The sequence below is a fragment of the Ochlerotatus camptorhynchus genome, unplaced genomic scaffold, assembly GCF_037179485.1.
Source record: "Ochlerotatus camptorhynchus isolate MF236.1 unplaced genomic scaffold, CSIRO-AGI_Acam_v1.1 ptg000144l, whole genome shotgun sequence".
Lineage (NCBI taxonomy): Eukaryota > Metazoa > Arthropoda > Insecta > Diptera > Culicidae > Ochlerotatus > Ochlerotatus camptorhynchus.
This window is the reverse complement of record NW_027040634.1, coordinates 607,405-631,571: the sequence shown is the minus strand read 5'-3', so window position 1 is coordinate 631,571 and position 24,167 is coordinate 607,405. Positions and strand designations below refer to the sequence as shown.

The window sequence follows — 24,167 nt, the reverse complement described above, 5'->3', positions numbered from 1 at the left end:
TGATATTGTCCCTAAAAGGATGAAAATTCAGACTCACTTTTCAGGGAGAACTGTCTGTCATTTGTTGATACGAACACGTTAAATTTTGAAAGGTCCAAGCGCATTTATAAAAAAAACACTCTTAAATTTGATTCAAAATAATCATGTAATATATTTTAAAGAACTTCAGGAACAATTTTGATATTCAGCTCCGCTCGGGTACCTTCTGCGTATTCAGAGAATTCCTTCCTCTCGCGACGATTATCTCCGAACCGCCAACATTCAGCCAAAGTCAATTTAGACGACTGTGCACTGCGCTTTAAAGTGCGCGCGCGTCAAAACAGTATGCCTTCGTTAGTTGTGAAGAGCGTCAAGTCCGTCACATTCGTCATCAATTGCTCACGCCGTCGGTGTCATCACTGCTTTCGTCCGGTGGTCGTCGGAGGGGGATGTCGTGAATTATGATCCCCATCGTCATCCATGTATTCTACATAGCACATTCGCCATTGGCAAAGTTCGACGAGTGTAGAAAAGAACACCCACCGTTCGCTGCGCTGCCAAGCGGGTGGGGCGGACGCGAACACACGAAGGAGTTATGTCTGTTTACCCTTAAATCATATAAATACGTACACTTACGTTTCCTTCCCGCCGCTGGAGTAGCACTTGTAGACCGATTGCTGGAAAATCGAGAGAGATAGAGAGAGAGTGAGTGAGGGCCCTAATTTAGTCTTTTTGCAAGCGACATTCGCGTCAGTCCCATTTCGAGAAGAGTGCTGCAAGTGGTCTCGCTTTCCGTGTTTATCTCCCGTGTCTTTTAAGGATTACAAATCGTAATCGGGTAGTAATGTCTGGAGCGGAAGTGTTAACCTACGAAAGTGTACAGGAGAATTGTCAAGATTTTCTAGGTAGAATTTTAGAATTACAATCTTGAGTGACGCATCGAAGTTTCGCTTCTTCGTCACGTTTGTGTCGGTTCGCCGATAAAGAAGATAAGAGTATTTTTTTGAGTAGCTGATAACCTGTAATTTTCTATTTGAGAACTAATGCCAAATTTGGTTGATTTTTACTTTTAGATGCTTTGCTTGCTGATTTGCAGAACACTGTGCCGGGACACAACCAACATGCCGGCGGTGGCTCATCGGTTCCCGGCTATGGTAGCCTGAATGGTGTGCGGAATAAGCAGACGCCGAGTCCGGTGAGTAATAATGGATTGGTTTGTCCCTGTAGTGCAAAAGTTTGTCGTTTTCAATATTTACCAATATTTACACATGCTGGCATTATTGTTAACGGTAGAGTAACCGAATTGAATACTTCAAATGTATAATAATACATTATGACGTGTCAACGTACGTTTTCAAATTAGGGTAGCCTGTTGTTGGTTATAGCTGGATTGGAAAGACAAATCCTTCAGGGTTGTACAGTATTTACCACTTAGTTTTAAACGCATGTGGTCCGATCAACAAAGTTTTGTAATTTAGCCATTTAAATAGCTTTTCAGAATATCTCAAACTCTTTAAGCTAGCACTAAAATAGTGTAGGTCTACAACCTGATGGTAATCTTGTCTTCAGTAAACTTCCTTCTAACAATGTGCTAAAAAACTTTGTTGAAGGCATCAATTGATTATAACAAATGATTTTTCATTATATTTCTATGGGGATATATAAAAGATAATAGATGTTTGCCTAGATATACCTTTCAGACATTCCATAGCAAAACGATTTAGTAGTTCTCAGAATTTCGGAAAAATTAATTGTTTTTTTTTGCTGCTCCTATTTCCCTGGCTTAGACCGTGTGACGGTTCATCTCGCCAAAATTAATTGTTTTGTTCCTTATCGCAAAATATTATACCTGTAGGGTGACCATTTCCATGTTAGAGTGGTCCAAAAATCATAACTTTTGAACCACTTAGCTGATTTCGAAGATCAAAATATCAAATGAAAGGCAATTAAAAATACTTTTTTGGAGACATAATGATATTAAAAAATTGGGATTTTGTATTGAAAACATTGTATTTATTTGTTTTCTATGATTTTTTTGGATTATAGGCAGAGGGCGCAATATGTTTTTATATTTTTCTTTGAAAATTGAGGCTTTTTCACACAACATATCAAAAAATCAACCATGTGTTTTTTGTTTGTTATTGAGTTATATTTTTTTGAAGTTATCAATTTTTGGGTTTTCGCTCAATACTCCTATGCGCCTAGACTACACTGCGTCTCCATTGATTTATAGCGACTGTAACATAGTCACGGTTTTTGATAAAAGTGATTTTTGGACCACCCTATGATGGAAATGGTCACTAGACTGATGCAAAATTTAAAATTTTCGCTCCACAGTCCTCAAACGGTTCCAAATTGGGTCCTGATTAGCCTCTTAAAATTTGAACTCATTTAGTGAGAAACTGACTTGGCACACATTATTTGAAGCTTATATGGGAATTACTATGGAGAAACCATAATTTTGGTTCATATCTATCTAAAAATTCACCAGTTCACTCTACTTTAGAAAATGATAGCTGAGCTTGTTGAAAAATTGAAAAATCTCAGCTACAACTTTGTTGAAGACCACTTTTCGATCAAATGTAAGGAACAAAAATTATTAATGATTCAAGTCACTGATGTCTTATGATTATGCTCAATCAACTGTTCAGCAGGCAACATTGGTGTTAATGGCGCGTAGAATAGAGGACAAAAATCATGGCTACTAGGTTACACTGCAGAATACAGTGTTGCCCACAATACAGTTGCTTAATCTTGCCATAAGATTATCGATCTCTTAAACAATTAATAATTATTTAATTAGACGTTTGGCTGAAAACGATTTTGTGCAAAGTTGTAGCTGATAAAAATTCCCATAAGAATAGCAATAGAATTTGTTAACAGTACAATGTGTAAAAAGGCTAGAAGACAATGAACACAAAATGTTGTTTTCCCATACTAATTTCCACATAAACTTCAAATGGTTTGTGCCAAGTCAGATTCTTATCAAATTAGTTTAAACTTTCGGAGGCTAATCAGGACCCGATTTGAAACCGTTTGAACACTGTGGAGCGAAAATTACAAATTTTGCATCAGTCTAATGGTTACCCTAACAAAAAAAAAAAAAAAATAGGGGTCTAATATTTTGCGATAAGGAACAAAATTACCAATTTTGACGAAATACTTATAACCACTATATCGTTTTGCAATGGAATGGCTGGTCGATAAATGACAAATACACCACATACTCATAATCTATTGTTTCCGCTCAAATCTTAAACGAACACCCTTTTTTTTTGGTTTCGAACCACTGTGCAACGAGTTGTATGACAAAAGGTCGAAAATCTAATTGCCGATTGGACAAAAGTCGAAAAAGCTAGTCTGACAACAGGTCGAACGGATAGACAGTCAACAGGGCGTTTCATACGCACAAACTACAACGATTTTGAGCGATGTTCTACGATGTTGGTCAATTTAAAACTGTCTATTGTGTCCAGTGCTGCAAAATCTCGACCGTTCATGACGATATTGTTAAAACAGCTTTCATCACTATCACGAAATTAAAATGATGCCATGTTATTTGTCAGTGACGAACATGTGTATGTTTTCCTGTGAGTTAAATTTCTAAAAAAAAAATAAATGGATTAAGTATAATAAATACATAGAGCTGTCAATGTAAACATGCTTCTACGTCCTCAACTGCATTTTTAACAATAATGTGAACGAGAACTCTTTCACGGGTAAAACAATGAATGAGATTTTGACGAAGGTTAAGAGGAGAGTCAATTCTTCCAGTGACAATGTCAGACATATTTTTGTCAATATCCCGTGAAATTTGTCTGTTCCAATGAAAAAACTCAGCACTGATTTGTCAAATATATTAAAAGTTAGGTACGATTTATGATAAACTTTAGTATAAAATGTAAGTTTAAATTTTTTTAAATAGCTCTTTTTTGCTAATGAAGCTTAACAGTTTTTTTTTGAGTTGGTTGGAAATGCTATCTAACATGAAGCTTTAGTGTAATAATTTCTTAGCTAGAAAATGGTCTTAGAAGAGAGTAGGTAGAAAGAGGCAGTATGAAAATTGAATAGAAGTTGAAAATGAGCCAAGAGCCATTTATGCGACAGTGGAAGTCAAATGCACAATCTTTACCAAACCGTACGATGTACGCGGAGATTTGAAGTATGTCTTCAAATCTACAGGCAAAAAGTATGCGCTTGGCTTTGCTCAAATACTGTCTGCGACTGTGGAATAGTTCTAGCGACGTTTCATCACTATCTAAAGCCCCACGTAGCCGAAAGCATTTCCAGTCGATGGTGTGTTATAATGCAATTCTTCTTTACCCAACTATTGTGTTGCTCCTCTCGTCATGGCCAACGTTATCATCTAAGAGAGAATGCAGTAGGGTGGTTGTTGCATCTCAGAGAGAATGCAGTAGGGTGGTTGTTGCGTGCTGTATTAACCATCATCACCATTGTTGACGGCTACTCGCGCCTTGAGTTGTTGCATTCAAAGTGTTTTTATGTTTCTTCATACACGAAGTATGCGATTTTCAAAGTTGGTTGGAAATGCTATCTAACATGAAGCTTTAGTGTGATAATTTATTAGCTAGATAATGGTCTTAGAAAAGGGTAGGTAGATAGTTCCGTTAGAGTACGGTAGTATGGAAATTGAATAGAAGTTGAAAATGAGCGAAGGGCCATTAATGCGACAGTGCAAGTAAAAACGCACACTCTTTGCCTAACCCGTACGATGTCTTCAAATCTACAGGCAAAAAGTGTGCACTTGACTTTGCTCAAATACTGTCTGCGGCTGTGGAATAGTTCTAGCGACGTTTCATCACTACCTAAAGCCCCACGTTGCCGAAACCAATATTCAATTTTCATACTGCCGTTATCAAAGTCATCGAAACAATTCGAAATATTTCACACTCAATTCAATTTCATCGCCAATTCCTTTCATCTCAAAGTCTCCTAAACTCGTTATGTTTACCGACATTCTTCACTGCCTATTACCAAGCGGTGGACACCGAGAGCGGTTAAATCCCAACACATTTAACGAGGTGTCAAAAACATTCGATTCGATTGCACAACCTCACTCTCTCATCTTCTGCCAGTCAGGAGGAATTATTTTAATAGTTTTTGATGACACATTTATTGTCTGATTTCGGGAAATTTCTTCCGTCCTTTATGCAAAGTTGGTTGATGTCCATTGTCACCTAGCTAGCACAAAGAAAGGAGATGGGGGGGGCGGTGATTGTGATTGCATGCCTCTTAGTGTAAATATACAATTCAAGAACTACGTTTCGTGTTCGTCGGTCGGTCAGGGATGGTGGGGTGTGAGGTGGTTGATTCATCAGCAAACCTTCGCTACTCAATCGATGACGACAACGACGACGACGACGACGACGGTGATGATGGCAGTTGGTCAACTTCCGTTTCGATGTCGCGCCGCGCCGGCGAGAGCTAGTTTCTGTGACCGTGATTCACTTTTCGGCGCGACAAGTGTTATTACGGTTGTCTACCTGTAGGCGCCAGGCACCAGTGTGTGGTAGGTGCACACGCACTCTACTGCTGAAGTCATTCCGTTTTTGGAGTCGGTCCAAATTGATGTGGCTACACGGGATGGTGTCGGTGGAACCTTTGATGATTTGATTAGGTACGTATGGTGCCAGCCAGCGCGGCCGCGGGTGCGAATTATGGGGGAAAGCTAAAATTAACTTGCGATGGACCGACCGGTTGCCGCTTGGACTCAGGTGTTGTGCAAGGTTGTATGACTTGCTCTGTTTTCGTGAATTTACGGACATTCGCCTGTTGTAAGGAAAGTGTCGGTTTATAAGAAAATGGACCGGAAGGTTTTCATGCTTTTGAGGTGCACACATCACCACCGATAATTTAAATCATTTATGATACCTGTTTGGTCTGTATAGATACATTTATTCTTACGTGGTATTAACAGTATCTTCTAGTGTGCATAGTGTTTCCTGCCCGGGGCAAACAGGGAAATTTACCAAACATCGCGTTTCCCTATTCCCGGAAATGTGTTTTCTGAGAAAAAATTTTTGAAGGGTTTTTGAGTCAATATTACAAAAGAAATTCCAGAAGAGTAAAAAAAAAGCTTCTAAAAAGAATGTTTGGATTAACTTCCAGAGGAATATGAAGACCCAGAAAAAATTCCCGGGGAAGACCAGGAAAAACTTTACAGGAAATTGGAAGTCATTTCTATACGAAGCTAAAAAGAAAAATTAAAGAAGTTGGAAGAAGCTTCCGGGATGTCGAATTCTGGGGTAGTTAAAACGATTGAATAGAAACTTCCAACGAAAGTTTAAAGAAATTAGCTGAAGAAGTTGAATGAACCTTCCAGAGGAAGTCAAAAGTAGCTATCGTGGAAGTTAGAAGTACTCCTGGAAGAAGCTTTTGATGAAATCAGAAATGAAAATTTCTTGGAAAGTTGGAAGAGACTTTTGGGAGAATTCGGATTTATATTCAGGGTTAAAATTAAGTGGTTAAACTATTCCATACTTTGGGGCAAGACAGTTTTTGATCATGAGTAAAATTGGAGTTAATTCGAGTAACTCTCGTCGCTAAACATCAAATATTTACACATAGCAACCGAGTATGTCAAGTAAAGCAATTTTACGTATATCAACAACATTTTAATCGGTGTGCCTGTAATACTTAACCGGGAAGATATTTCGGTAATGGAGTGTCAATTGTACTTTTGTATTGCATGTGTACGAAAGTAACTACAAGCTGTCCCCTCAAATTACATGGAAGATTTTTTGTAGTGACCATACGGATCAGCCAGAGATGTTTTGCTTTACTACCATGCCGATTACGTTCGAGTACTACAATCATTAGCAACAGCGCCGTACAGATTCTGATAGACAATTCCAGGGAGATCCTGTACAATCCCTGGGAGGATTCCAGTCATAAAAGGGATTTATAACAGTCTCAGGAGAGACTCTGAATAAGCCTAGGAGGGATTTTAGATAATGTGCGACTTCCCAACAATATCAAAGGGGACCTCGGACAACCCCAGGGGAGAATCCGAAAAATTCCAGGAAGGATTTCAGTCAATATTGAGGGGGATTTATAACAGTCCAGGGGGGAATTACAAGCAATCCCAGAAGGGATTCCGGACAATAACAGGGAGAATTACAGTCAATCTAACGGGAGATTCTGGACAATCCCAGTATAAAAAATGAGATGTGATGGTTTCTGCATCCCTTCGACGATCGCTCATTGACAAACTTCATATAAGTTTAAGAACAGAATCAACTATGAAGTTTGCCAGAACTAACCTGTTTTGATTATGATTTTAATATGGATCATCACAACAACACCAGACGATGAAAATTAAACCCGTTCCTGTTCACCTTTTTCAACTCGTGCCTATTGATGTCTTTTTGCAGGAGAATCAAGGGAAACAACGGCAGTTTCTGGATAGAGTTGACCCTTACTCTGACTTCTGACAAGTGATATTTATCGCGGTTTTATAGCATTCTACAAGTCTAAATCATGGTCTACAGAACCCTCATAAAACCAAAATTGTTACTTGAGTTTTTCTAGCTAAATATTCTCAAAAATGTATATCTGTGTGGATGCTTGTAAATATAATTTTGCTTATCACGGTACGCCGTAATTATTAATAATTTGTATTAATGATGAGTTTCCTCATTTTTCAGACATGTAATGCAACAAGATGAGAAACCTCTTTGACTGGTTTTGTGAGATTAAGTATTAGTTTTCATGAGCTAAACATCATTTTCTGAAAATATTTGACGAAATTCCAGAATTTGACCAGAATTATCATTTCCCGATTTCCAGGAAAATAGTTTGACTTCCCGGCAAACAGTTTTGCTTAGTCAAAAACCATGCTAAACATTTTTTTTTAATGACCACACAACCCAAATTTGCAGGGGAACTTCGAAAATACTTCCCGTGGAAATTGGAAGACGCTTCCAGGGGATGCCAAAAGGACTGAAGAAACTTCAAGGTGAAGCCTTTAGAATCTTCCAGGGGATGTCAGAAAAATTTTCGGAGTGAATTAAGTAAAATGAATATTTGATGATGTAGAAATACATCACTGTAAGGAAAGGTGGAAGAAACTTCCGGATAAAGTTGGAAAATTTGTTGAGGAAAATAGAATGAAAATAGATGATAGAAAGTTCCGGAGAAAGTTTGACGAATTTTTAGTGCGATGTCAGAAAAGCTTCCTGGCGAAGAACCTTCCAAACGAAACCGGTAGACGCTTCTGAGACAATCTGTGAGAAATTCCCGGGTGAAGTTGGAAGAGAATTCCAAGAAAACATGAAAGGAATTTCATGCAGATTTAGACACAAAACTTCCAGAAGATGTTGGAAGAAACTTCCAAGCAAAGTCTGATGAAACTTCTCAGAGAAATCATAATAATCATTCCAAAGAAGCTGGTCGAAATCTTCAAGTGAAATTTCCTTGAATCCTGGAGAAGTTCAAATTTTAATAAATAACTATCGAAAATTATATCTGGTCACTGGATAAAAATATTTCCCGACTCCCGGGAATTGCCGAGAAGAGTCTCCAGCTATTTCCCGATTTCCGGGTAGCCAGAAATGGCCGCGAAATGGAAACACTAACTCCACCAAATCACCAGAAACATAAAAGGCCTGGACAAGAGCCATCTAAATTGGATTTTTTAATGAAAGAAAACTAAATCTTGAAATTAAAATATTCTATCAGACGGTGATAGTTTGAACATCATTTGATGAAAAATATTAAACTACTTTGTTTATTTTTGAGTAAATATGAGTAACTCGAATTTACACATTGCAAATATATTAATTGTTATAAATACTTTATGCATCGTTCTGCAGAAGAGTTGTTCCACGCCAAATGACATAATTGATTAGACTCGATCTTCTCCGGTTTGCATGAAACTTTCTCGACCAATAAATGAAAAGGGCCTATCAGTTTTTGTATGAAAACAAAGTTGAAAAGAATAGAGTCTTTATAGGAAAAAAACGTAAACGTTAAATTTTGTTAAAATAAAAAAAAATCGAAAAAGATATTTTGATATATTTCAGTTTTTAACACTTTATAGGAAACTCAAAATTGTTAAATATATTTCATCATGTATTCTTCTTTGCCTAGAAAAACTTTACTTTTCTCTACAACTTTGTCTCAGACGTCATTACGATCAGATGTCATGTTTTCGTTCTACAAATTATTGAAAATTGTCAAAGACGGCATTTTGAAATAAATTACAGGATCCAGAGTGGAAATTTTTTAACAAAAATCGGAAAAGGACGATTCAAAAAATTATTTTTGTTTGCTATTTTGTGTGGAGCTCAGAAGCAAATTAAAAATGTCTTATGAGTAACTGTAATGAATTCAACTTTGTACTTTTCTGTTCACTGAACTAAAATATTTACCGGGAACAAAAAATGGCCGGGAAATGAAACACACGTAGGGTATAGCATGAATTTTCTGTCTTGGGATCCATACAATTACTGATATAAGATATTTTACCTTCTTCCCATTCCAGCAAACATATCAAACAGCTACGAAAACTATCACCGAAAGTCGAGCGGCCAATGGGTACAATGGCTCCCTGCCGCGATCTACAACACCCCATCAGAACTCAATGCCCCGGTCCTCCACACCCCAGAGGCTGCAGGCCTCTACATCTGGGAATCTCTCGGAGCTGGACTCATTGTTACAAGATCTAAGTAGTGCCCGCTATGGAAACATTATGGAAAAACGTAAGTCTTGATGCATATCGAATTGCGCTACAGTAGTTGACTGTTCATTCCTATTAAATTTTTGCGTAGATCCACCCAACAATGGAACGACTAGTCCTTCGCCGTATGCCATCAACGATACCATCAAGCGACCCTCCGTGGACAGTCTGCTTGATGAGCTTAGCAATGCCAATGCCAATCCAATTTACGCAGTGCCCTATGGGTGGGTGTAGCTTTCGGTTCAAGTCAGAAAGCAAATTCTAAATTGCATAAATTCTTCCATATTTTAGGAATCAATCTCCCAACCCACAGCCGAATCCAGGCAGGCAGGTTACTATCACGGTACGAGAAACTACTACCGAAAAATTATCCGGAACACCGAGTGCCAACTATCAGAATCAATGTAAGTACTAATCACTGAAATCTTGGGGTCCAGTGCAGAAGGATTTATGCGAGGAATTTTTTCGCTTTTATCTACATCGTGTTATTCAAATTGGAGCTGGGTACCGTTTCATGCACATAAGGGGCTGTTCATAAACTACGTAGACAGAAGTCACTCCCCCCCCCCCCCCCCCCCGAAGCCATTCGTCCATACAAATTTTGTATAGCATAGACCCTACACAATCGTCAACCTCTCCTCTCCATAGCGTTCCTACGTGGTTTATAAACTGCCTCTAAAGGTTAATGGTATTTTTCACCTTGTTTGATGATCATGATTTAATGATTGATCATTAATATTTTCTGATAAAGGTTAAAGCGCATCAGCGTCCCATAGAACGGTATTGAATTCCTTTTGAATTGGTGGGGGACCACCAATGTTTATTTTGATACCTTAAAAAATAGTTCTAACAAACTTGTTCCAGATCCTTACGGTATTATAATAAACCAAGGGGTCCCAACTTTCTCCGTGTCCAGGATACATGGCATCGTTGGTTGTGAAGCGCCTTTTCATGAGTGAACGAATGTTTTTGTTTGCTCTTTCATTGCCTTGTTCTCTACCGTGGGGTACAAACGTTGTGGATAGAGTAATTAATTGAATAACAGTGCAGTGCAACGATGCCAAATTTACACGAAAAAATAAACATTATCCTTTTTAATTCGTTGTAACTTAAATTATAATAAAATTGTTTTAATCTGTTTAGGCAGAAACATAGTTTCAAAAATCAACTAGTTATTGCATTAATCGTAGCTTCACAAAATATTATTATGGATAAAATAAAAAAAGGGTGCCCTGTAAGTCTGGCATCGTTTGTGCAGTGCTTTCACATTCTGCCTGAGCAGTCAATAATCTTAAGCTCTGCTCACAGCCAACTCAAAACATTAATTGTAGCAATTCCATGTTCCATAGAGTTGTCAAATGGGCCCTTGTAAATGGTCTTGAATCATTATGAGGCAAAAAATATTTCAAAGCCTTTTGCGTTTTAGTCAAAAGGGTTAGAGTTTTTTTTCAGAATTAAAAATTTATATGTTTGTCCCCCACAACCAACTCAAAACATTCATGGTAGCAATTCCGAACATTTAACATTGATCCAAACATTCCTGTGTAAACCAAAGATGAAATTAATTATGCTCTTGAATCTCTGACTACTTCTATAGTTGAAGCAAGAGCTGCCTCAGTACCAAAATGTGATCTTCAGCTCTTGATCCGTCTTAAAAATGTCCGTAGGAGGCAATATCAAAGAATATGCGATCCTGCAAAGAAAGTTATCTGGCGGGATTTTCAAAAACAAATTAAAAAGCGATTCTCTGCCCTGAGGAACAAAACGTTTGAAAATAATGTTTCGAAATTAAACCCAAGTTCCAAAACCTTTTGAAAACTCACAAAAATTTTGAAAAAAGCCTATTCCAGCGCTTAAAGAAGGAGGTGTTCTTTTGCCGTGCGGATCTATTTGCTTTTTGCTGAAGGAAGTGTTACTGGTACCTAAAGCTACACAAAAGGTAAACAGTACTTTTCTGTGCTCAGCCTGTAAAGTTTCTACCTTGTTTGACTCTTATTCTTCTTCGATCCTTGTTTGGACCCTACCTCAGGAAATTTTGCTTAGCCATCGGCTTGAAAAATGCCTTTTCGATCCTTCAGATTCTTATCAATTGCTTGGAAATCAATTCGGAGAAAAAGTATAATTTTCTTTTTTAATATTCCTCTTCGTTCCTTGTTTGGACCCTACCCGAGATAATCCTGCTTGGATATCGCTTGGAAAATTCCTCTTCGATCATTCAGATTCTTATAGATATCTATTTGGAAGTCTATTTGGGGAAAGTTGGTTCTACCTCCATATGCTTACGGATGATGAGAATGATTCATTATCCAGGCAAAACTCCATTAAACATTCCCGGCTCCATGTCAAAAAGGAAAAGGTTCCCCCTATTGTTGTAACCACTTCCGATTTCCATGCTCTTCGCAAGCAACTTTTGAATTTCGTTCAGTTTCAGTTTTAACTTCAAATTGGCCGTCGGGGTGATTACCGTGTATTGACTGAAACCTTGGACGGATTCAAACGTCTTCTCAAGTACCTTACTGAGAATCAACACTATTGTTTTACTTACGACACCAACGCTGAACGTTTGTTCAAGGTTGTCTTGAAAGGTCTTCCCAGTGCTGAATCCCTGGATTAGATCAAAGATGAAATGAGAAAATTACTTGGAGTTGAGCCTGTCCAAGTAATCAAAATGAAAATGAAATCCCGTCCTGGCGATTCGCGCAACGGTATTTCTAATGATTTTGATTTAGTTCACTTCAAGTCTAGTGACCTAAACAACCTTAAGGCCTTAGAAAAAGCTAACCTTATTTTCCATATCCGAGTGAAGTGGGAACACAGGAATACTGGAGGTAATTTCCAAAACCTCACCCAGTGCCGTAAGTGCCAGGGATGGGGTCACGGAACAAAAAATTGCTACATGCCTGCTAAATGCATGAATTGTGGTGATTTCTTTCGAGCAAAGGAAGATCCTAAAAAATTTAAATGTTCAAATTGTGATGAAAACTACAAATTCGCCAAGCGATCCTACAATCTCGTTCTAAGCGCAAATTCCTCTGCTGTTAACAACCGTCAGCGAGAAACAAATTCTTCATTCGTACCCGTAGGTGCAAACATCACCCATACTTCAAATTCTTCATCTATACCAGCTCCTCTCAGTACTTACAATGTACTTACAATGTAAACGGAGCTATCGATGCTGCTATTACAGCTGGTAGAAATCAAAATTCTAGCCAACATAATTCTAATTTTGATAATTTTGAAGTAGGAAGCATTACTGCGCTTAAAATGGAATTTTTACAGAAATCATTAATTGACATGATTACCGATGTGCTGAAAACAAACTTCATGTTTGATGCTATTCAAACTGGAGTTAAAGTTGCGAACAATATCGCAATGACTTTGAAATTCAGCAATGGATTTTAAATCATTAAATATTTTGAATTGGAATGCTTAAATCTCTTAAAGATAATGAGAACGATCAATTTAACTTTTTGAGAGTTCACAACGTGCATATTGCTGTTATAACTGAAACGTTCCTTAAACCTGACCGTAAGGTTAAAAAGGAGGCAAATTATTTCATTTATCGAAATGATCGTAGTTTATCGTGGTAGTAGTAGCAAGAGTTTTGTATGTGTCGTTGGTTGCTTTATGTGTTTGGATTAGCTGATTACCACAGTGACTCCTGATCTAAAAATAATTCATCTCGCTAAAATAACTAGCCTTCCCATGAAAGCTGTGGGGATGCAGAGCTGTATTCGGTCTCTCAACAGCCGTTAAAATAATCATCCTTCCCTCCCCAAAACAAAAAAACCGTGAGGACGTGGCCAGCGCTGTGATTATTGATTTATTCATAGTTTGAATTAGTATGATTGTATATTACAGATGGAAAGCCAAGTGCATTAGTTCTGATGATTCTATCACATTCCCCAGAAAACCATTCCCCAGAATGCACCATTCCCCAGAATTCCATTCCCCAGAATTCCATTCCCCAGAATTCCATTCCCCAGAATTCCATTCCCCAGAATTCCATTCCCCAGAATGCACCATTCCCCAGAATGCATCATTCCCCAGAAAAGCATTCCCCAGAATGTACCATGCCCCAGAAAAGATGATAAAATTAGTAACTTATCACTTTTGTTTTTGGTCATTTGATATTATATTTCAGTTTTATATTATAAAATCAATTTTCTCGATAAATGTTACACTTTTGATTTAATATATTTTTCATGATAAAACTCTCTGATTAGTTTCACTTTACTATTGATGATACACTACATTTACTGTTATGGAACTATGTATTTACCAATTCCAAACCATTTTATAGCTCTTTAGAAAATGACAACCTTCAAGTTTTCGAGCACTTCGTTCATCATTTAAAAAGTCAAAGGGTCTATTATTATCGAAGCATTGTTCGACCTGAGTTAAAGAATTTCTCGTGATGGATTAAAAAATCGGTGCATGAAACGTTGAACTACCGATTACAAATTTATAACATTATTGTGTGGTTATCCCGAATGGGCATTACCCCGAATCCTTTGCGAAAAACTATTGATTATATATTTTCCTTATATATCAAAAGAAGGGAATATTCCCTTCTTTATCGTATAACCAAAGAATTAATTATTTCCTTTTGTTATATTTTTAAAGAAGGGAAAACCCCTTGATCAATTAAGAAGTTTTTCTATTCTTTTTATATACGCGAAAGAAGATTCCAGAAGTGACTATAATAAACAAAAATAGTCAATCTAATACATGGCCTACTTTTCTGGGGAATGGTGCATTCTGGGGAATGAGATTCTGGGGAATGGTTTTCTGGGGAATGGTTTTCGGGGGGATGGTTTTCTGGGGAATGTTATAGAATCGTTCTGATCAATCACGGAAGAGCAACTACGAACGGTCTCAAAAAAAAAAAAGATCACAGGTCCAGTAATAATTTTGATAACTTTCGCAATAATAGTATCTGTTTTCTGAATAATTCACTGAAGGGATTTACGTCACATTCATGAGTGCTTCAATTTGAAAAAATAAGTATTTACAATCTAATAGACTGGATTCATAACCCCAAAGTATAAACCTGATAAAGATATGGTAAAGATTGATAAAAGTTTTGAGGTTGCGCAAATGGGTTGTAAATGAAAATATAATTTTTTTAATTTTGATGGAATATGACGGCAAATAGTGTGAAATTTCATCTCACAAAAACCTATTTTGAAATTCACGGAATATCGACAGATATAGGTAGCTGCGCCTTTGTTACTTTTTTAAAACGGTCAAAGAGAACATTTTGAGTTGGGCCTATGTTGCACATATAAATATTGAATTTTGCTGCCTTTTAGCATGTTGTTTTTTTTTTCATGCAATACAGTCACAACTCAAAAAAGTAAACCCATTTTTGCACCTCAAATAAAAAGTAGTATAAATCGTTGAACTGTTTATTTTTTATCTAATATTTGATAGAATGAATGAAACGCGATTCAGTCAGTCCAATGGAAATGAAAAGATTCATAACATTGTAACTTAACACAGAAATGCAGATGTTTTTTTGAACTCAAATTTTGAAACGTTGATTGTGAAAATTCACAGAGTTTGCGTTGTGACAGTGTTGCTTGAAACCAACGATATGCAGATTAGGGTGAATTACGAATGCTGTCAAAATTGAATATGTGGTTGGCATGATGACAACGATCAACAAGCCTGTCGATGTTGTGATGAAATTGGTGTTGTTGTCAGGCACATATTCAACTATCAGTTTACCATATTTTGTAATGTTTTCACCATTAAAATTAATTCTTGAATTGCTTCCAAATATTCCGCTTCAAAACCAGGATAGTATGTCAGTGTCATATTAAGCACACATTGGAAAAAATATCAGCTGTTAGCAGGCCCGTCTTAACCTCATTTTCATTAAAAAAAAGGATGGATATCATATGTCCCTGGTCTATTTTTTTTATTGCGGGCTATGATTTGAATTCTTTTTTTTTTATTCTTACACGCATGAGATAAAAATAGGTACTTGCTGCAATACATTTTTGTTTAAAAATTTCTTGTAACCTGATTTTATTATAAAACACATTTAAACTGAATATACTAAATCTGTTTACGACTTCTCATACTTGCGAATTTGTTAATAGAAGTGTTGATATCAATTTGCATGAATATTTCGTACTTAATATTCATGACCAGCAACCAAATAAGGCTGACTTATAGCATCCCTCAATTATGTTTCACTCATTTTAATCTATCTTGAGCAGTGGTCATAATTGAAATACATATTCTTATGATTATTTCCACATTTAGGAAAACCAATTTCTCAAATAGCAATTTTGATTTTTCACAGTCTTGTTGCCCATGATTTGAACTGATAGAATGCTTTAAAGCCTTGATATAAATACTGATTGGGTTCAGTCTATATATGAATAACTAATTTGTACAACTCATTTTTTTTCTAGTTTCAGTCATTATGCATCGTAAAAACACACACACACACTTAGTTCAAAAATTCACCGAACGTAAATATTATAGAACACTGTTCAATGCAGATCACAATCTTCACCAACGTGAGTGGTTCGTAATGAAGAACTGGAAGAAACGAATTACCAATATCGTATTACGAAATGCTTAGTAGGTTTCCTTCCACCTGGTTGATCCATTAGACTGGCCCACAAAAATAAAAGTTCTAATTTTCCACGGGCCAACCCCTACATTTGTGCCATTAGGTGAGAAAACCACTCTCTGAAAATTTCAGCTCATTCGGATGTAACACAAGCTGGCGCATGAAAAAATGACACTCCTGCACTCTATCGATCATAAAATAGTTTCCTTATTCTCGATTTGATTCAGATTTTTAAATTTTGTAGTTCAATTAACGAGTAACAACTTTGCTGAAGATTGCATCATGAATCCTGTCAGTTTATTGAGATATTCGCTTTTGAATGTATATGAGCATTTTGTATGTGAAAAACAGAGCCAAATCCCATATATAAACATTAAACCAAAAACACCAGTCCGTGTTACGTTAAAAACCGCTGAAACATTCTGAGAGTGGTTATCTAACCTACTGACATGAGTTCAGATGTTGGCCTGTGGAAAATATGAACTTTTATTTTTAGTGGCAAACTAGTTGATACGTTACACAAGCTGCCTGTATTTTGTGCAAGATACGAGCAGAATGCACATAATTAATTAATATCTCGATAATACTAACTTTAATCGCGATGCTGTCTTGAGCTAAGTTGTTCCTTACAGTTTAAGCTACGTGTGCTGAAATTCTGAGCTTAATCGTGTGTGCTAATCCTGTTCTATGTACGAAAGAGTATAGGAATGTTATTTCTCCATACATTTCAACCAATATCCCCTTATAAACTTTAAATCAAAAGCGCCAGCTTGTGTTACATCCGAATGACCTGTAATTTTCAGAGAGTGGTTTTCTCACCTAATGGCACAAATCTATGGGTTGGCCCGTTGAAAAAAAAATGAACAAATTTCTACCATATAAATGTGGGCCAGTCTATTACTCCATCTTATCGCAACCCGAAAGTATCGCAATTTTAGACGTAAACATTATGAAAACGCCTTTAAAGCGGAATTTTTTTTTTATGTGGCATGCTTTTTGTAAATCATAAGTCATCAAAAAGGCAAAATTTCTAAATATTATGAAATGCACAATTTTATCCAAGAAACACTCTCCCTAGGACGCTAAGATAAAATCAAGTGCATTCTTCGCCAGTGGTGCCCAGCCATATTGCAAGTTTGTACGTAAAGTGCTGGCCATACTCAGCACCATAGTAAAGGGATGGCGAAAACAGCCAAGGGAGAAAAGCTAAAACAATTAAAATATTTTTTTTTATTTAGCATTTAGCAACTTTCCTCATAATTCATTGCATCAATAACAAATTAAATTTTAGATCTTAAAAAAACCATTTAGATCACGAATCATAAAAAAATATTGTTTCTATGAAATTGTAACAGATTTTATGAGCTCTGAAATTAAGTTAATAGTTTGAAGTTGGATATCTTGAAAGATTTACAATGCCTCATTAAGACTTAAGAAGTTTTCCGAGCTATAAAATCATGAAAATTATCAGAAGGCTGCTATACTGAACGCCATTGTTTAACACGGTTGAATTTTGGAAAGTGAAAAATTGTAGTAAGAAATTCTTTTGGAAGCCTTTACATCGAAAAAAAAACTTAGGATGTGTCTTGAACTTGGAACTTGGAAATCCAACGGTTATTTCTAAGAGAACTCCTAAGGAATTCTGGGAAGTATTCTAAAGGAATTCCGATGAGTCTAGAAAATAATTCTGAAAAGAAATTGAAAGACTTTGTGAGGAAAGGTTCAGGGAGATATATTTTTGGCAATTTAAAGGTAGTTATAAGTAGGTACAGCTGCATGGTAATTCTGAGGATAATTCCAAGAGCATTGTGAGAAAATTTCTAGAAAAATTTCAAAGAATCTCCGAGAAGAACTCGAAGATAATTAAGAGGATAATTTCAAAAAATATTCAAATAATCAAAACTTAAAATAAATTCTTACAAGAGTTCCAAAGCAATGCTGACGAGAACTTCTTAGAAATTCTGACATTAATTTCAAAAGAATTGTGATAAGAATTTGAAAGGAATCTGTATTTGAAGTTTATTCGGTTCCAAAGGAAACTTCACAGATTTTTATTTTATTTTAACTATCCCGTAAAATCTCCCCTCGTTTAATTTTGAGCTACAGTTGGCATAAATAACGAAATCGTTTACAAGCTTGCATACAATATTGCTAATTTAAATTAATCGTGTAAATTTACGCCAAATATAGCGTTAATTTGATGTGTGCTATATCTCGCAGAGATTAACATGAATTTTCCAAACGGTGTTAAGGAGAATCTAGTATTTTCGACTGCGTCAAGGAAGCAGTAGTTTTGAGTTTAATTCCAGGGAAATTTAAACTCACATCTGAGAGCAGGCATGGAAAATCATTTGCATTCAGTTCATGCATTCATTTACATTCATTTGCCCTTAACTTTTTTCATCAACAAAATTCCGCAAAATGGTGTATAGAACTTTTGTAGGTTTTGTTATTAGCTACAACTTTTGTCAAAAACTCAAATCCGTATCTCTTACGCATGACGAACCAGAGCTAACATAAGAGATACAGATTTAAGTTCTTAACAAAAGTTGTAGCTACTAAAGCTCTATACATCATTTTGCGGAATTCTGTTGATGAAAAAAGTTAGGGGCACAGGAATGTAAATGAATGCATGAAATGAATGCAAATGATTGTCCATGCCTGTCTGAGAGTAGTGTATGGAAGTTTTGGCGAAAATTTAGGAAAATTAAAAAAAAATTTGTAACGAAATTCTAGGAAAATTTGAAAGAAATTGTGATACAAATTATCATGTGAAAATAATGAAAAATTCGAGGGAAATTTGAAAAAATATAAGGAATTTTGAAAATAATTTTAAAGTTAAAAAGAAGGAAATCCAAAAAGACTCCCAAAAGAACTCTGATATGAAATCCAAAGCAATCTTAATTCGATATAAGTTTCATACATTCCACACACTGAAAGCATTCTGCGGGCCATTGGATGAGCACCACTGTTCTAGGCGGTGGGAACAAGAACTAAACAGAAACCATAAAAAGTTGGTGCTCTGTAAACCGAGCAGATTTTTTTTAAGACCTACCTACGGCTCTGTAGAAAATATGATTTTGGTCACGCTACTGGCCTAACTGCCCTATTATTCTTTTGTAATCTGACAGTATATGTGAAAGTTTTATTTATTATTTTGATTTTATTTTCACAAATACAAAACTAATCAACGAGTAATTTCTCGAAACATATTATTAAGAAGGATACGATTGATGCCTCTCAAAGTTAGAGTGATATTTATGAAATTCAAACTGGTTCCATAGTAATCCTCTCCTCATATAAACTTCAAACTATTTGCGCAACCTCTAAACTTTCATCAATCTTTACCATTTTTTGCGCAGGCTAATATTTTGGGGATATGTATCAAACTATGTGGTGGCCTATATAATTGCAAATATGTTTTTTTTTCAAAATGAAGCACCCTACTGTACACACACTTTGTAAAAATTAATTTTACACGTGATGGAATCTATCTTTGACGTCAAGAATGAAATTTTAACAACCGTGTGACGTTAATTAAACGCGCCGAGACTGTTAAATATATTTAGCTCGGGGAAAAATGCGTTTCATTGAACAGAATTTCCCGTGTTGTATGCTTGTAAATTGCATGTAGATCATGCTCGTATGTGTCCGTCTCAGAGCACCCAAATGGACATTGTAACGTACATTCGAATATTTGTTCAACTAGTAGCAAAAATTCCAGAAATTTTCGATACACATTCGGAAATCCTCCATATATTAATAACGTTTTAATAATCAATGCACTTTGTTCTCTTCCACAGTATATCAACAGCAGCTTGCCCAAAATGAGCAGTCCAACTACGCCTCGTCGGCCACCAAGGAGCTGGATGATCTAATGGCTTCACTATCCGATTTCAAGGTAAGCGCATGTTCATGTTCACATAGATATAATAATTTCCACCACCCCGTGCGTGGTCATCGTTGTCGTCCTCGCCGAAATCCAGTAACCGTACCCTGAAATAAAAATAATCTCCGGATTACAAATTGGTCAGCGGTACGTACGCTCTCTGGTAGAAGGATGTGCCGGTGGAAAATGTTATTAAAATTAGAAATACTTTGAAAACAATTTTGCTGTTTTGCTAGAGTGGAAACTTTCACCACCACTCAAAATACAGCAATTCCGGTCGAGTGTTGTGGTTGTCGTTTTAACAGTGCACACGAGCCGAACGGGTTATGATCGATTTACATTTTCGGTTGAGTTCACTGGCATTGAGCATTGCCACACGGAAACTAGATTTTTAGTACGGAAAAGATGTAAACACTGGTTAAAATTGGTGTGACGTTTCGAAGGTCACCATGCTTCCCTAAGAGTATTTTGGTAAAGCTTGAAATTTCCACGATTGCTTACTAGTTGGTTACTCCATGATGACTTGCCTCAAAACTTGCATTCTTTCATTCGCGTCATCCAATAAATCTTTCCCACACTTGTTTGGTTGGGTCTGCACTAAAATAGTCTCATAAATGCTAATTTCTAAATTACTACCGTAATAATTTCCCCCAACTTGCAATATCGCTAATATAGAGTTGGAGACGTTTGTTTCGTGGCATTCTATTTGGGTGGTGACATTTGTTGGCACCGGCACTGGCTTACCCTGATGAACGAAAGTCATTAACTTTTGCACTTGAGTGAGCCGCCTTCAAGCTGCACTTGATCGATTTCGTTACGGGGCAAATATCAAACGTTAACGTTATTTGGAGTGTAGCCCCGAAAGTGCCAAAGAAAAGTGATTTTTGGACGTGTGCAGCCACTCAAATAAACGTGGTTCAAAAAAAAAAAGTTTCGACATGATGCTGATTGAGCACAAACTTGCGCGCATGTAATTAAACCATTCCACAGAGAGTATGAATGCTGTCCACCAGTCGTGGGCCAGTCGACGACGACCAGGTGAGAGGTTGCTCTACTTTCAACAAACACACCGACAACAAAGTAAGTGTCGGAAAAGATTCCCACCCCGCATGAGCGACTTCTGAAAATGCAATTTTTCCGTCCATTCTTACACATTCGATGAAATGTGCACATGGGCGTGGTGGGAGAGTGATGATTTAATGGTGCTGCACCCGCGCCTACGATGCACACATTTGCGTCCTACAATGGACGTTGGCGGCTTCGTGACGGTCTTCCCGTCGTATGATCTTGAACTTAGACAAGCTAGAAATTTATTACAGAACAGATTAAATCAAATAATCAACCACTACGCGCGTTATGGGAAAGGAGAAACAAAACAGAGAAGCCGAGCTGCTGCTGAGGGTGGTTTATTCGGAGCAAAGTCTGATGGGGGTTCTAAAAATAGGATCATCTCCGGTTGGTCGTGAAATTGTTTTTTGGTAAAATGTTTTTTTTTACGACCGATGATATTATTGTAGTTTGGTCATAACCGGATGATCTGGTGAAAATTAACGGGAGTCACGAAACATGAGTCTTCCTTAGATGGAGAGGTTCTCATTTCGAGTTCGTGTGGGGGGGGGGGGGGGGGGGGCTGGAGAAATCATAGTATTGGGTTTAATGTTCGCTACATTTCACGATTTATATAACAACACTCCCTGTATGCGATCTGATATAACAACTGAAACTTGAGACCTCCATTTCCGGTTCGATCTGAAAATTCGTTTGAGTTGGATATGTTCTCGACTTCAATTTTGACCGATATTGATAGAATGTAATGTTGTTGTACATTTGGGTGCTTCCTTTTGATAATAGTATTTGCCATCTAATAGGCCACCTCAGGTTGATTCATAACCCAAAAATATGAGCCTGTGTAAAAAATGGTAATTATTGATGATGCTTTTGAGGTCGTGAGGATGCGCATCTAACCAGTAGTGGCTGGACATAAGCCTACTCATCACGCGAATGAAGTCGCGACCTAAGGCAAAGCCTTTAAAGAACGCTCTCGAAGAAACATTAGGAATAATTGAATGTAACCACCGTCTAAGATTTCCAGTGTCCCAATTGTCAACTCGAAAGGGTATTTGTTATGTATTGAATAATATTGAATTAAATTGAGTAAACGATAACCGCTGTTGCTAGTATGATTAATATTCAAAAGACAATGATTATATATAAGCATTAATCGATTTCACTCAATTTAAGACGCATAACCCTTTTGCCCCATTGCAGTTTCAAAAAAGATTTGATATGACATTTTGAGAAAATCGTAAACAACTTTGGACGAGATTTAATTTGCATTACATTGATGATGCATGAAGGCAAAAATATGAACTTGCAATACGGTGTAGAAACTCCTATAAAATCTACTATTTGGCATTATAGAACGTACAATTGTTAAGGTGGCTCTCTTGCCCCACCAGACCCCACATGAATTTTTTTTAAATCGAAAACTTTTGTTTGTGGACAAATGTTTTAAAAATACATTAAATGTCGTTATCTAACGGGTGTTCAATAAAAAATGAGAATGATTTAAGTGCCGTCCAGCGCTCTTGTGAGAGCATCGCGACTAAGTTGCGTCGTACGGCTGACCAGGGCCCCTTCTCCAATATTCATTGACGTTTTTTTTGAAGAATAAACATTATGTTTTTAATAAAAAAAATACTGAATTCGTTTGGAAAAAATTTTTTTTTTAGTGGCTTTATGACTGAAAAAAATCTCATTTTTTATTCAACACCTGTTAATGTCAACAAGCCGAAAAAGAGACACTGGCAACCGTCAAAAGGAAGCATACGAAGCATGTATTGTATAAGAATAAGCATGCCAGACAGCAGGTCTGAGACCCAACATAGAATTTTTTTTGAGCTTCAGAGAGGGTCGGAGATCTACTGATAAATTTGTTGAGCTTCAGGGTAGTTCGTAGATCTTGAGAACAGAACTACAAACAAATTAAAAGTTATTAACAGAAATTCATAAAAAAACAAAATCACAAGAGAGGTCGTAGATCTTCAGATAAATGTTCAGAGAAATTTTCAAAACTTCAAGCAAGCAAAAATAATTTCAAATCAATTTGTAAAACTATAAGCGAAATTTTACAAATCTTCAGGGAAATTCGCATAACTTCAGACAAGTCCAAGAATCTACAGTGAAATATGAAGTATTTCACAGAAGTTTGGAGATCCTCGAAACATTATTCAACATCACAAAAGTTCGTAGATCTTCAGAACAAAGCTACAGAACTCTGAAAAAAATCACAGGACTTCTGAAAAATCACAAGAATCTCAGAAATGTTAATGGATCTTCAGTAAAAATTGCAGAACTTCAGGGATTTAAAAAATAAATATTTATACGATTTCAGGAAAATTTATAGATCTTGAGAGAGACATTTAATACTTCAAGGAAGCTCAAATATTTTCTGATAAATTTTGACAACTTTAGGTAATCTTCAAGGAAATTTTCAAATCTTCAGGGTAACCCTAGAGGAATTTACAAAACATCAGAGAAGTTTGCAGATCTACTGAGAAATTTATGGAGCCTCAAGTTTTTTTGTAGATCTTGGGAATAGAGCTACGGAGCTTAAGACAACTTTACAGAACTTTAAAGATATTTGCAGGAATTTGACGGAAAGTTTCACAGTTTCACACAAATGTGAGATCTTCAGAAAAATTCGTTAAATGTCAGAAAAGCACCTCAATTCCAAAAACAAATCGCAGCGAAGTACAAAAGTACAATATTTTGCAGAACTCCATGGAAGTCGGAAATAGATAAATCTAAAGAACTTCAGAGAAGTCCGTAGACCTTAAGAGAAGTCTGTAGAACGTCAGAAAATTCGTACGTTTTTAGGAAAATTTGCAAAACTTCAGCAAAACTCGCAGATCTTCGGGAAAGTTCGCCGATCTTAAGATCAAGAATCCACAAAGAAATTTAAATAACTTTAGAAAAGTTCGGAGATCTACTGTGAAATTTATTGA

At 36.6% G+C, this 24,167-nt stretch overlaps 2 protein-coding genes across 7 annotated transcripts in view; one reads left to right on the top strand and one right to left on the bottom strand.

The window, feature by feature from the left end:
* Positions 1 to 24,167, bottom strand: part of IKKbeta (I-kappaB kinase beta) — a 526,241-nt gene that overhangs the window by 357,677 nt on the left and 144,397 nt on the right. The window lies entirely within an intron of this gene.
* The window catches only part of Pax (Paxillin), a 198,687-nt gene that overhangs the window by 134,016 nt on the left and 40,504 nt on the right, over positions 1 to 24,167 (top strand). For 5 of the 6 annotated variants that reach the window (XM_065221558.1, XM_065221555.1, XM_065221559.1 and 2 more), the window contains exons 2-6: positions 1,053 to 1,174; positions 9,485 to 9,701; positions 9,771 to 9,903; positions 9,971 to 10,083; positions 20,075 to 20,172. In XM_065221558.1, coding sequence (XP_065077630.1) covers positions 1,053 to 1,174; positions 9,485 to 9,701; positions 9,771 to 9,903; positions 9,971 to 10,083; positions 20,075 to 20,172 — 683 coding nt within the window. Of the gene's footprint in view, positions 1 to 772; positions 885 to 1,052; positions 1,175 to 9,484; positions 9,702 to 9,770; positions 9,904 to 9,970; positions 10,084 to 20,074; positions 20,173 to 24,167 lie in introns of those variants that run through there. The other variant, XM_065221556.1, reaches the window with a different exon arrangement.